The 14,506-nt window shown below is 38.4% G+C and overlaps 1 protein-coding gene across 6 annotated transcripts in view; it reads left to right on the top strand.

Moving 5' to 3' along the window:
- Positions 1–12,425, top strand: part of eps15 (epidermal growth factor receptor pathway substrate 15) — a 144,098-nt gene extending 131,673 nt beyond the window's left edge. Inside the window, exons 22-25 of one of the 6 annotated variants that reach the window (XM_048539476.2) lie at positions 1,059–1,135; positions 4,746–4,908; positions 5,170–5,342; positions 11,283–12,425. In XM_048539476.2, coding sequence (XP_048395433.2) covers positions 1,059–1,135; positions 4,746–4,908; positions 5,170–5,342; positions 11,283–11,429 — 560 coding nt within the window. In that variant the 3' untranslated portion in view covers positions 11,430–12,425. The remainder of the gene's footprint in view (positions 1–1,058; positions 1,136–4,745; positions 4,909–5,169; positions 5,343–11,282) is intronic. The other 5 variants (XM_048539478.2, XM_048539480.2, XM_048539479.2 and 2 more) reach the window with 5 other exon arrangements.
- Positions 12,426–14,506: the final 2,081 nt, after the last annotated feature.

Genomic DNA, 14,506 nt, shown 5'->3' with positions numbered 1-14,506 from the left:
TGCATCTAGAAGACTGCAGGGTCCCCAAATGGAAAACAATGTCAAGTTCAATAATTTTAGGGCCTGAACAATAGGCAGTGGAAACGTGGTCTTGATTAGATTCCTAATTGCAGATATTTTACATTGAATTCAAATTCTACCCTCTGCCATGGTGGGATTCGAACCTGGGTCCCCAGAACATTACCTGGGTCTCTGGATTAATAGTTCAACGATAATACCTCGATTGCCTCCCACTATTTGTCACATATTTAAAATGATGGGCATATGTATGCAAGTATGAGCATTCATAAGTTGCACATTTATAAGTAGGGGACCTCACAAAAATAATGCACAACGACTGTGAAGTTTAAATGTAAAATAAAGACATTGCATTTGTTTTGTTTCTTTCACCGTTTCACAATATTTGAAATCACTTTACAGCCAGTAAATTACTCTTGAAGCATAGTCACTGTTGCAGGAAACGTGGAGCTGGCTTGAGCTCAGCAGGTGAAGAGCAATATTAGATTGAGGAATACGTATTGATTCTGAATTTATGATGTCCTTAAAATTATCAATGTAATATATACATTCACCAAATAGACATGAATGTGCACCTTGATGTGCAATGGTGTTGTAAAATATTCATGTGTATGTTCACTTGATAGAAGAATAATTTAAAAATGTGAATTTTTATTTCAACAACAATTCTCCATCATTGAACCTAAAACATTAACTCTGCTTCTCTCCACCGATGCTTCCAGATGAGCTGAGTTTTCCCAACAACTTTTGTTTTTGTTTCTGATTTTCAGCATTCACAGTTCTTTTGGCTTTTGTGAAATTTGTCCAGAAGATTTAAGCTTTAATTATCCTCTTCAATTAAGAGTGAATATTCATCTTTACAGTTTAGTTTAGTAAATAAGCCATTTACCTACAATCATAAACCATTTGGAGTAAAACCTAGAGCCTCTGAGACCCCATTTGTTCCTTTTGAATTGCATTTTTAATGAGGCCACCCTCGGGATAAAGAAAATTGCTTTCATTGTGGTGTGATTTTTTTGATAACTTTATCTCTGTTGCAGTTGCAGACCCTTTTGTCTCAGTGTTTGGAAGTGATTCATTTGGCAGTGGGTTTGCTGATTTTAACACATTATCACAGGTAATTAATTTAAAATGTATGCATAATTTATACTTAGAATATTTTCTTGTTTTTTTTATTTTGTTTCACAGTCTCATCCCACAGCTAAATGTTTCCTTGTAAATGCACTTGAAAAATAGACTTGATGGAATGTTGAAATAGCAGCAGAAACTTCTGGAAGCACTGTATGTCTGGCAGCATCTTTGAAGAATGAAACAAAATTAACATTCCAGGTTGAGATGAGAGTTTCTTTGTATAGAAGGAACCAGACATGCTGAATGTTTTCAGCATTTTCTGTTCTTATTTTGAATTTCCAGCATCTACAGTATGGAATATTGGGCTGGTTTTGCTGTTGGGAATAGTGAAACTTCAAATATTGTCCAAAGGATTTTGTCCAGTGAGTTCAGTGATTTTTGTAAAAGATTTGGATGAAGGATTGGAAGGCGGTTTAGTAACTTGGCGGACGATACGAAGGTGGGTCGAGTTGTGGATAGTGTTGATGGCTGTTCTGGGTTACAAAGGGACATTGGTAGGATGCAAAGCGAGGCTAAGAAGTGGCAGATGGATTTTAACCCTGAAAAGTGTGAGGTGATTCGTTTTGGAAGGACAATCCTGAAAGCAGAATACAGGGTTAGCAGAAAGATGCTTGGCAGTGTGGAGGATCAGATGGATCTTCGGGTATAAGTCCACAATTCCCTGAAAGCAGCCACCCAGGTGAATAGAGTTGTTAAGAAGGTGTATAGTGTGTTAGCTTTCATTAATAGAGGGATTGAGTTCAAGGGCAGTGAACTTATGCCCCAGCTGTACAACAGCCTGGTTCGGCCACATCCAGAATGTTGTGTCCGGTTCTGGCTGCTTCATTGCAGCAAAGATGTGGAAGCATTAGAAAAGGTGCAGAGGAGATTTACCAGGATGTTGCCTGGAAGGGAGCGAAGGTGTATGAGGAAAGGTTGAGAGCGCAACGGCTTTTTCTTCAGAACGACAAAGGATGAGAGGTGACTTGATCGAGGTTTACAAAATGATCAGAGGTATAGATAGAGTGGACAGTCAGTCCCTTTTTCCTCGGGAGGTAGCTTTTACAAGGAGACAAAGTTTTAGAGTGAGTGGAGGTAGATAGCGGGGAGACGTCAGAAGTTCTTTAGTCAGAAAGTGGTCAGGGCGTGGAATGCATTGCCGGAGACGGGTAGTGGAGTCAGCCTCATTCAGGGCATTGAAGCAGCTGTTAGATAGGCGTATGGATGACTGTATAACGCAGGGGTGGAGGTTAGATAGACCTTAAGATTAGTGTAAAAGTTGGGCACAAGTTCGTGGGCCAAAGGGCCTGTACTGTGCTGTATTGCTCTCTGTTCTAAATATGGCCACCCTTCTGCCCATGTTTTCCCTTAGAATTCGTTTCAGCTATGAAATATGCTGCTTGGATGCATATTTGGCTTGAGCATAATTGCACTGACAACGTGGTGATGCTGTACTTTCCTTCAGGCTTTTTTTTCTAAACCTATTAAAAAAAACTGAAAGCATTTTAAGCTTCTTTCTAACATGCTTCTGAAGAAGCTCCAATATTTTGCACTGACTTGAGCAACTTAAGTGCATCCTCCTCATTTCATTTGGTTTAATATATAGGTTGGCAGATCAGGCTGTAACAAAACAAACTACTGCAATATAAATTTAAAAGCAGAATACTGCAAATTCTTCAATAAGAACATAAAATTACGGCAGTATTCAGCAGGTCTGATAACATCTCCATGCATAACCACAGAATTTAAGGTCATACTTGTTTCCTCAGAAATGGAGAAACTTAGCGATTTAACAGGCTTTAAGCAGATAAGGGAATGTGTGAAAGAACAATGGGACACCGTCACCTTTTCCTTGTTGCAGTTTGTTGCATTTTGTTTCTTAGTGAGAAGTTTGTCTTTTCAAGTCCAGTAGGAAAATAAAAATTTTAACTGACCATTGCACATAGGAGCAGAAGTAGACCATCGAGTCTGTGCTGCCAGTCAATGAGATCGTGCCTGATCTGATGACCTGAAGTCCACTTTATTTGCCTTTTCGAGACAACCCCTTCATTCAATTGCTGATTTAAAAATCTATGTCAGCCCTAAATACACTTGAATCACCTAGTTTCAACAGCATTCTGCAGTAAAGAATTCCATTAATTTATCCCTCTGAGAGAAGAAATTACCCCACCCCCCGCCCCGCCGTTGTTTTGTTCTTAATTTGACAACCCCATACTCTGAGATTCTGCCCTCTGCTGCTAGACTTTCACAAAGTGGAAATAGCTTCTCTGCATTTATCCTGTCAACTCCTTAGGAATCTTGTATATTCAATTAAGGCACTTCTCATTCTCCTAAACTCCAATAATTACAAGCCCAAGCCCATCCACCTTTCCGAACAAGAAAATCCTTTTATACCTGGCATTAACTTGGTTATCCTTCTCTGCATTGCCTCCAATGCCAGTATATCTTTTCTTAAATGATTTTTATTTTGTGGAATAACATGATGAGGGCACCCTGGCTGGATCAGCATTTATTGCCCATCCCTAATTGTCCAGAGGGCAGTTAAGAGCCAACCACATTGCAGCTGTACATGTGATAAGACAAGTAGCTTGCCCAGTTTTACTGAGACTTCCCTATTTTTGTTCTCCATTCCATTGGAAATAAAGGCCAACGTTCCGTTTGCCCTCCCTATCACAATAAGCTTGCGTACAAAAACTCCGAAATCTCTCTCTGCTGCACTTGTCTGCAGTCTTTGTCCATTTATTTAATATTCAGCTCCTCTATTTTTCTTGGCCGAAGTGCCTGTTTTCCCATTTTCCCACACTATATATTCCATCTGCCAAGATTTTGCCTACTTCTGTGCAGTATTGAGAGTGTGTGGTTATGTCACATACTATTTTTCAGATGAGACATTATACCGAGGTACCTCTACACTTTCTGATGGATACGCAAGATCCCATGTACTATTTCGGTATTATCCTTCAATCAAGACACCAGTTAGTTGGCATTTTCCTTCTTTGCTGTTTTTGCAAACTTGCTGTGCACAAACCTGTTGCTGTGTGTCTTGCATTAGGATGTTGACAACATTTCCAAAGTATCTCATATTCAGAGAAGGAATTGAAGTAAAAAGATAGGAGAGAAGCAAAGTGAAGAGTAGCCTCGTTAGATAGGCTTTGGAGTTTCTCCAAAGAATAAAAAAGATACAGCTTGCTCCCCTTGCTAATGTAATCAATGTAGACACCTACCATTCACAGTATTGGGAAGTTTCTAGTTAAAGCATTTGGCAGGGCTCAGCTATTTTTGACTTTCTTCAGTTTTGATGGCAAATATTTAAAAAAACAAGGATGCAGTTAGTAAGGTCTCTTTAAAAAATGTAATGCTCTGTGTGCTCTTTGACACATGGCCCTACTACTCTGAAGGGAATTGAATAATTCGGATAAGTTGGTTTACTGATACAAGAAAGTAGACAGGTTCAATCTTGGATATTAGAACATGAACGCATGTTGTACCGATTCAGTTCGTTGGACATTTGTCTGAATTCATTGTGGCTGTATTCAGCCCACTAGATACATTTCACAATATGTTTCATATCACTGGTAACATTTTTCACTCTGCTTTCTCTGAATATAAAATTTCAGTCTGACCAGGCAGATCCATTCAGTTCTGCTGCGGGATTAGACTCTGGTAATGATGCATTTGGAAAAACTGGATTCACAGATGAACCTATAAAAATTGAAGAGGTTCCTCCAGCATTACCACCAAAAGTTGGCACTCCAACAAGACCCCCTCCTCCACCACCTGGTAAGTGAATAGGAGGACCTCAAAAATGTTAATTTTGTTTCAAATATTAATTATGTCTCGACCAATTTTTAGACAAGTTAAACATGTATCTTTGCCTCACTTCAGGAAGTTTCTTTTTTTCCAAATTTACAATGCCAGTTCATTTTCCTCCTCATCAAATTTTAATTGATTTTTAAAACTTCAACTCTTCCATATCAAGGGATGTTGAGAGTTTTAATGGCAAAGGCACTTAATATTATTGTATGTTTATTTTAAATGTAGGTAAAAGACTTTCCCTTGTAAAATCAGAATCATCCAACTCCAAGTTAAATGATCCTTTCCATCCGTTTAATTCAGGGGATTCATTCCATAAAGAGAATCATCTTGACCCATTTGCTCCTACTTCTCCAAGTAAAGATGTTGGAGACATCACAAATTTTGCAAACTTCAATGCTGTAAGTGTGTGTGTTTTTGTTTGTGTGTGTTGATTATTTATGGTTAAAAATTGGTGTCTTTCAGAAATTTTATGTACTTATTCATGGCAGCATGGAGCTTCTGCTGATTGTGAATTTGTGTGTCATTTCCAGAAGTGGCAGAACATCCATTCTTTCTCCGGGTTTCCCAAAATACTTGTCTGGTCACCTTGTGGTGTTGTCAGAGATGGAAAAAGAGAGAAATTGGAAGAGCTGGCCACTGGCATGTCCCTCTTGAACGTGTTCCCTTTGAGAGATCTGCCAGCAACATTTACCAAAGTCCACAATCGAGATTTCTTTCCATCCTAAAGCTGTGGCAGTCTCTTGAGTTGAAAGAAATCTGGAGTCACTGTGGTGCTGGAGGAGGCTCTGTGGCCCATTATGTCCATGTCAGCTTTCTGTCGAGCAACCCACTCAGTCTCACTCCGGAACTCTTCCCTGAAAGCCCTGCAAGTCTATTTCTTCAAAATCATTGATTGTCTCTGTTTCTACTACCCTCATGGGCCGCAAGTTCTAGGTCATTACTAGTCCTTGTGTTTTAAAAATAATTTGTGTGTTTCCCAAGACATTTTAAATGACTTGTGCCTTAGTCCTTGTACCAACAGCAAATGAGAACAGCTCTTTTTTGGCTACCTTGTGTAAACTTGGTGTCCCCTTATAAAGTTCCATCAGATCTCCTCTTGAACTCCTTTTAAATAAGGGAGTTCAAGGTTCTGTAACTTAATCTTGGAGCTGTTCCGGAAAATCTCGTCTGCATTATCTCCAGGACCCCTCATCATTGCTAAAATGTAATGAACTAGATAGAGTACTCTTGTCGTCACCTCACCAGTTTTATAAAAGTTCTGCATAGCTTTCTTACTTTAGTTGTTGACTTCTTTATGAAACTCAACATCTTGAATTATTTTTCTGACTTTTCTCTTTGCCTTAATACCTTCAAAGATCTACATAAATTCTCCGCCCTTGTACACTCAGTAGAACTGTCGTCTTAAGTATATATTGTTTTCCTTTCCTTTCTGCCAAAATAAATTACCTACTTCTGTATTAAATTTCATCTGCTACTTGTCTGTCAATATTACTAATCTATGTTCTGTTGCTGTCAATTGGTACCACCCTCACTGTTTGCTACACCATTGATTTTGGTATAAATTGCAAATTGACATTTTCCCCTCTAATCGCATATCTAATTTTGTTACATATTCAATGAACAAGTGGTCCTGGTATGGGCCATTAAGTAATGCCATTGTCCACCACCCTTGTGTCTAAAATACAACCATTTCTCACAAGTTGCTGACCTCTGACCTTCAGTCTAATATTTTTATTGAAGTTAACACTGACCCTCTTATTCCACAAGCTTCAAATTTGTTAACCGACCATTTTATATCATGTTTTATCAGGCATTTCCTTAACATTGCTTTAAACAGCATCCAATGCGTCACTTCATGAACCTTCTCGGTTACTTCTTCAAAATTCACTTGGATTAGTCAAACATGATCGGCCTTTTATAAAGCCATGCCACTTCTCCATAATTATTATAAACGTCACCAACTGGCTGTTATTTTTCTCCTAATTTAGTAACCGTCTTGCCTAACCCACTGCAACAAAAGTGTTACATCACGGAATTATGTTCATCGCTTACTACTGATGGGTAAGGTGAGCAAGGGTCACAGGCAAAAGCCACGAGAATGAGGTTGAGAAACCACTTAGCCATAATCAAATGGTGGAGCAGACGCAATGGGCAGAATGGTCTAATTTTTGATTGAAATGTTTATAATCTTTCCTCTCTCGACTTCACTACCAAATTACTACCACTTCTCTGTAGCTTCAACCTTGATCTCAATTCATCATCATCTGCCTCCCTGAGTCCCTCCCTCCACAATTAGTCTGCAAACCATATTCACCACACCTCCTTTACCTTGCCATCTCACAAAGTCTTGCCAGTCCCACAGTATCAATCAAAGATAAGACCATTTTTGATTATTTCCTTGTGTCACTTGCTACCCATCTCTCCCTTCCCCATACTAACCCGAACCCTCTGATACCTCTTCCTGGGAAAAACATTTAACTTCAAATTGCCAATCGTCTGTCTTGTCACCATAGCGTTTCCACAGTTGCTGCATTGCTCAAACTCTCATTTCTACCTTTTTATCCTAGTTTTCAGTTCTACCTTGAATATAGAACATAGAACATTACAGAACAGTACAGGCCCTTTGGCCCTTGATGTTGTGCTGACCTGTCATACTGATCTCAAGCCCATCTAACCTACACTATTCCATGTACGTCCATATGCTTGTCCAATGACGACTTAAATGTACCTAAAGTTGGCGAATCTACTACCGTTGCAGGCAAAGCGTTCCATTCCCTTACTACTCTCTGAGTAAAGAAACTACCTCTGACATCTGTCCTATATCTTTCACCCGTCAATTTAAAGCTATGCGCCCTCGTGCTCGCCGTCACCATCCTAGGAAAAAGGCTCTCCCTATCCACCCTATCTAACCCTCTGATTATTTTATATATTTCAATTAAGTCACCTCTCAACCTTCTTCTCTCTAATGAAAACAGCCTCAAGTCCCTCAGCCTTTCCTTGTAAGACCTTCCCTCCATACCAGGCAACATCCTAATAAATCTCCTCTGCACCCTTTCCAAAGCTTCCACATCCTCCTTATAATGCGGTGACCAGAACTGTACACAATACTCCAAATGTGGCTGCACCAGAGTTTTGTACAGCTTCACCATAAATTTGTGGTTCCGGAACTCGATCCCTCTATTAATAAAAGCTATAACACTGTATGCCTTCTTAACAGCCCTGTCAACCTGGGTGGCAACTTTCAAGGATAACCTTGTAGTGTTGATGTAGTTGGAATTTGTTGCCTAACCCAAATTGCCGTTGAATTGATTGGCTTGCTAGGCTGACTTGAGAATCACTCATGTTGCTTTGGGTCTGGGGCTCATATGTAGTCTAGAATAGGTGAGAATGGCAGATTTCCTTCCCTGGAGGATATTAGTGAACCCAATGGCTTTTTACAAAAATCAGTACTTGAGAAAAGAAATATGATGGGCACAAATGATCATTACCTACCAGATCTGGCTGAGTCACTTGAAATATTACAAGTTCCTACACTATTCTGCTCAACATATTCCCTGGAAAGCAAAAATAACCCCAGGTTTTTCTGTACTACCAACCATCGTCTTAAGCCCCTGTCCCCTCCAGTCTCGATCCAAGAAGCTCATGGACTTTTTAATTAATAGGATTGAGACAAACTAATATGGTGCCCTTGCCATGTTCAGTTGTCCACCTGGCCACACTTATTTTTTGCTCCTTCTGCCCTAACCCTCATCTGACAGTTTTCTGCAGTTTCTCTACTGTCTCCCTTATGTCCACTTGTTCATGAAAATATTCTCTTTGCTCCATCCTATTTCAATTAAACTGCTGATCACACAGCTTCACCTGTTGTCCCCCATATGAGCTGATATTGTTTAAAGGTTCCGTCCCTTAAACCACTGTTCCATCTTCAATCTCTCTGTTCTTTTTAAAGTCCATAAACATGTTGGTCTGCCAAATCTCTTGTCAGCTTTCCCAGATCTGAATCCCTCCAACAGGTTCTGCTGCTGCAGGACTGAAACTCTTATGAGTCACAAATGACATTGTGTGTCACTGTTACAAAGGTAAGCCTTCCCTTGACGTTTGCAACCTGCTTGAAGCCTATGATAAGGTTATCACACTATTCTCATTTAATGCCTTTCGACTGTCAAACAGTTGATTCAGAACGCGCTCACCTAGTTCCACTTTTATCTGTCCAACGGTAATCAGAGAGTCACTTGCAATTGTTTCTCTTGCTCTTCCTGCACCATTTACGTCCAGTGTTTTCCCCGAAGATTTATCTTTGACCCTCAACTTTCTCATCCAGCTGCTGCTTTTCAGTGACTTCATCTGAAAACACAATGACAGTTCACCTATGTATTCTGATGAAATAGAGGTAATTCACCTGTGCTTCTCTTGATTTCTGCACTGTTGTTAAATCTTCAGACTGCTTGTCTGTCACTAATTACTGGGTCAATAAAAAATGTCTGCAGTTAAATAGTAAGAAGACTGAAAGCGTTGTTTTTGGCCCCTATTCCAAACTCCATTTCCTGGCTACACATACCTCTCACTGGCAACAGTCTGTTATTAAGCCAATCTGTTCAGGTCATACTTGATCCTTGGATGAGCTTCCAGTCTCATTCATGCCATCACTAAGCCTATTTGCACATCTGCCATGGTCTATCTGCTGCTGAAACCTTCACTTGTGCATTTGTTACCTGGAGATATGACTATTCCAGTGTACTCCGGGCTGATTGTCCAGATTCTACCTTCTGTAAACTTGATCATCCAAAGCCCTCGCTCCAATACCTTAAAGTTAAGCAAGTCCTCTTCCGCTGTCGTGACTACCATTGGCTCCCAGTCAGAGCAGCAAAGTGATTTTCAAGTCCTTTTGATTTGTTTTCAAATGACTTCATGGCCTCACCCTGCCCAGTCTCTAATCTCGTAACACTCTCCTCGTCTTCCAGATCTCTTTTTTGCTTTAATTCTAGCTTCTGCATCTCCACATTGCTTCATTCTTTCTGGTCATTGCAAGTTCTAAGTTTCTGGACTGCAACCACCACCCCCAGCCCACAAACAACACTCCACCATGGCTTTCCTTCTTCAAAGCCTGCGTTCTGACCAAGTTTTTAGTCATCAGACAATATTTCTACAATTTCTAAACCACACTTAGAAGCATAGGATAAAACCGTGCACTTTGATTTGTCAAACCATTACATATAATTAGTCTTTCCATTATATCCTGCCAGCCAGTTTTCAGTCCAACCATTACCTCCACAGTTGCCATGCTGATATTTTGTCAGCATTTTCTTCCTTTTACAAATACCAATATTGAGACCTCCACTTTCAATTTCACTGTTTTTCCTCTGATGTTTCCCTGATTTTTTTTCTTTAAATACAAGAACAATACATGTTCCTTCACTGCTCAACATTTCCCTACTTTAGTACTCTGAATAAACAGTACTCGATTGTGCTGGACACCATTGCCCTCTGTTGGCGTGGAAGTGGGGAAAATCTGACAGCAAGTTTTTCAAAACTTGGAGAAAATGAATAGATTGTGCATTTCCATGTACAAATGTGCGGCATTATTTAAGATTGTGCTAATAATAAAAAACAGGAAATAGTTTGAACTTGGAGTTAAACAGGATATGTTTTGTTTCAAGTAATTACCAGTTTGTAGAGGGAAGGACTATTAATATTTTGGTCAAGGTGGTCAAATTTTTAAGTTGTATGGTAACTCTAGTTAAGTGTTCTTCCTCGTTACATAGTCCTATGTATGCCTTTCCACTCCAAAGCAAATCTGTCAGAAGCAATCGAATCTGATGTTGGAATTGCATAAATTTCATTTGAAACACAGTGCTGGAAAAACTCAGTAGATTGGGCAAAGTTTATGAAGAGAGGAACAATTAACATTTCAAGTCCCATGACTCTAATTCAGTTCAAAGGTAACAAGTTAAACACTATTTCTGTCTCCACAGATGCTGCCACACCTGCTGAGTTCCTTCAGCTCTTGTTGTTTTTACTTCAGATCTCCGACATCTGCAGTATTTTGCTTTTATTTGAACACTGAAACTCTTGGTTGACAAGGGAGATTGCTAACTTGTAGCTGGTGTTCTCCACATTAAATGTTATGCCACTCAAAAGTTATGAGCTAGTAATGTTTGTTGTTGCCAATCCATTGCTACCTGTGTATGTCTGAAGGTAAACTGACCTTGGATTTTTTTTGACTTATTAGCAGAGCCATTGTTGTTAGTTTAAAACACACCACTGTCTTCATTTCAAATGTGATGTTTGTAAGAAATTGTCTTTATTTTTCTGTTCAGTTTTTGTTTTAACTGTTTCAGTACCCCAGTGAGGAAGACCAAATAGAATGGGCTAAAAGAGAAAGTGAACGAGCAGAGAAGGAACGACTAGCAAGACTAAATCAGCAAGAACAAGAGGATTTGGAACTGGCCATAGCACTCAGTAAATCTGAAATATCAGAAGCATGAATAGGTTTCCTATGGTCCTCAATGTACTGGCTGCCATGACTCGTCTAACCAACCCTATTCTTACTAATGGCATTTTATATAGAAACTACCTAAAGTAACTATGTCATTACTGGAGATTCTTCCCTGAAATTGTTAATTCGTTACTAAAGAGTCTTATGCTGGACTTGGATCAGTGTGGTGAAACTTATTAATTCAAAACCATCAAATAACCTCTGTCCTGTATATGTAAAAAAGAAAACAATGTACAAGCTAAATACTGATGAAATCTGTATTCAGTGCAATGAAATTATACTCGTTTGCATTGTTGGGTAATGGAGCATACCATCTCAGCAGCTTCCTGTTCAAATAATACTGCCCAGTAGGATACAGAAGCCATTGAACAGCTGTATATATTTACAACTTAATGACAAACTAGATTTGAAGAAAACAAACTTTTCAATTGTAGTACATTAACTGTTTCTGTAACCAACAGTGCTAACAATATATAACTGTATAGAACATCTATTTCAGAATACATGCTGAAACTGCTGCTGTAAGTTAAACATGTGCACTGCTAAACTTTATACCGGCTTTATTTTTTTAACTTGTCAGTTTATAAAGTTAAATGATTTTCCTTTCATGTTCATGTGAAATTGCTGACTGACTGCCTGGATAAGTAAATAACATCAAATAAAATGCAAGCTTATGTAAAGATATTCTGTGGAATCCATTAGAGTGGAATGTCGTATGCTGGACCTAGCCAACACCATCTGTGCTATTCATTATGCCCATATGAGTTCACAGTTGATCAAGAAATCACAGCGTAGTTTTCCCAGTTGTTGTTTTGTTTGACTTACGTTACCCATTAAAGTACTTTTTTGGTTTTCATGCCCCCATCCTACCTCATAACAGGAGCAACTTTTCCTTCTGATGCTGGCCTGGTGATTTGTAGCCCATTGTAAATTTAACTTGCATTTTTATTTGCATTGGTGATATCTGAGCAGAATACATTAATTTTGTAAATTTCTATCTCTCACTAAATAAACTTAGTAATAGTGCTGTGAAACTGCCATAAGAAACTCTGTTTCACTCTTAAACTTTAGGGAAGGAAATTTGCCATCCTCATCTGGACCAGTCCTCATGTCCAGATGTTTCTTGTTCCTTTATTTGTCCCATTTCCATATCCTTTCACCTTACATCATGACTCATTTTTGTAAGTTAATCTCTCCTTCCTTTGGCCTAATAAAAACTTTCCATTGTGTTCAGCTCCCACCTGTGTACTCATTTGAAACCTTTTATGTCTCAGATATTTCCCATTTGTAATGAAAGCCATGAACTGGAAATGTTAACTGGTCAGGCACCACAGATCTTGTATTTCCAGGATTTTTGGTTTGTAAGTTGTGACTTTTCATGATTTTTGTTTGACTTTTAGTCTGTGATGGTCTTCCACTTCTCTTTCACAGCTATCTTCTTAGGTAAACCATTTTCCAACTTCATTCTTTGTGAATTTCTACACTGAATGCAAATTTCTAGTTAAATTTCTCACTAGAATCAGATTCATCCTCTGAACTTTTTTTTTCTTCCTTTGTTTTGATCGAGTCATGTTTGATTTCCCTTTTTGGAATTCAAGCATTTTTAATGCCACTTTTATATCTTTTTTTTCTCCCGCCCTCCCTTTCCACCTCTCACTTTTTTTGATTCTTTCATATTTTTCTTTTAAATCAAGTTCTTTTTTGCATTTCTAACTGAATCTTAGCTAATTGTAGCTAACTGTAAATATTGGTTAATCACTTTAGGCATCACACCACTACAAGATCTGACTTGGATTTGAATCCATGTAATATCACCTTTCGATGACAACACCATGGTGGTCATTTACTGAACATAATCAAAAAGGATCCAAGCATACTTTTTAACAAGACTGTCCCAGTTATAAGACACAAAAGAACCAAAATCATAATTTGTTTGATCGATGTGAAATGGTATTACTGTAAAAATTAAAATTAAGGATTCAACCCGTTTACTCTTGACAACATCCTTACAGATCCTCAAACCTGAATGAAGGTTCAACCTGCCACCACTCCAAAATTCATTCTTAAGTTGGTAGGGCTGTAATTGGTATCTGAAGTTTTCCTCTTACGGACTATCAGATAAATAAATGGGGTTTTGATACACTCAGCTTCCAGCACTTTTCTGTTCTTGGAGTTTTCTTCGAAACTACTTGGGATTACCCCATCCCTAACTTTCTGAGGACTACTAAACTAATGGCACAGTTTTGTTTTGACTGAATCTGCACACAATGCTTTCCTACTTTAAATTGTTTGTGTCTCTTTTGTCTTCAGCCACCTTGATGATAGATAATGGATTTTTTCCCCCTTCTTTAGCCTTATTTCTAAAGCACTGCACTGTTCATCTTAAACTCTAGTCTAAGGCTGTAAATCTTGATGAAAAGGTGCATGTATCAACAGACTTGAGGCACCACACACCAAACAAAGCTAATCATTAAACTAAAACTATGTACTACTTAACACATGATATAAAATTACAAATCAAACTTCGACCTAAACATGGTTCTGTCTATTTTAGAACCTACATTCCAAATATTGTATCATTAAACTTTGCCGTCACTTTTGTTTAAACAGCCCCAGCCTGCTCATTGAAATTTGAAGAATAATAAGGTAATATTTTGTTGCACTAATAATCTATTATTTGAATTCTTCATTCAAATGCACTTGAAATTAAGGCTGATTTTTCTTGGAGAATTTTTGCAATGTGACATTTTAAGATTTTTATACTATGACAGTCCTGTCTGGATTTTTCATTATGGTGGATCCTCTTTCCTTTTTTTTCGTATGCTTTAATGTTGTTAATGTTTTTGACAAGCAACTGTGTCCCTGTTAAGATTAAGCTACTTGTATTTCATTTCTGCTCAACTTGTATCTGTATAAAACAGGTATTATTTGTTTTATATAAAAAACATGGATTTTAGGGTCAAAATTCTGAAAAATTATTTAGTTTTGTTTCATGGCATGTGGGTTGTTGCTGATTCATAATATCTCGCTAGGCCATTTGAGAAGGCAGTTAAATGTCAACAATAT

The sequence above is a fragment of the Stegostoma tigrinum genome, chromosome 8 (assembly GCF_030684315.1).
Source record: "Stegostoma tigrinum isolate sSteTig4 chromosome 8, sSteTig4.hap1, whole genome shotgun sequence".
Taxonomy (NCBI): Eukaryota; Metazoa; Chordata; class Chondrichthyes; order Orectolobiformes; family Stegostomatidae; genus Stegostoma; species Stegostoma tigrinum.
The sequence above is the reverse complement of the archived record's forward strand: the minus strand, read 5'-3'. Positions and strand labels throughout refer to the sequence as shown.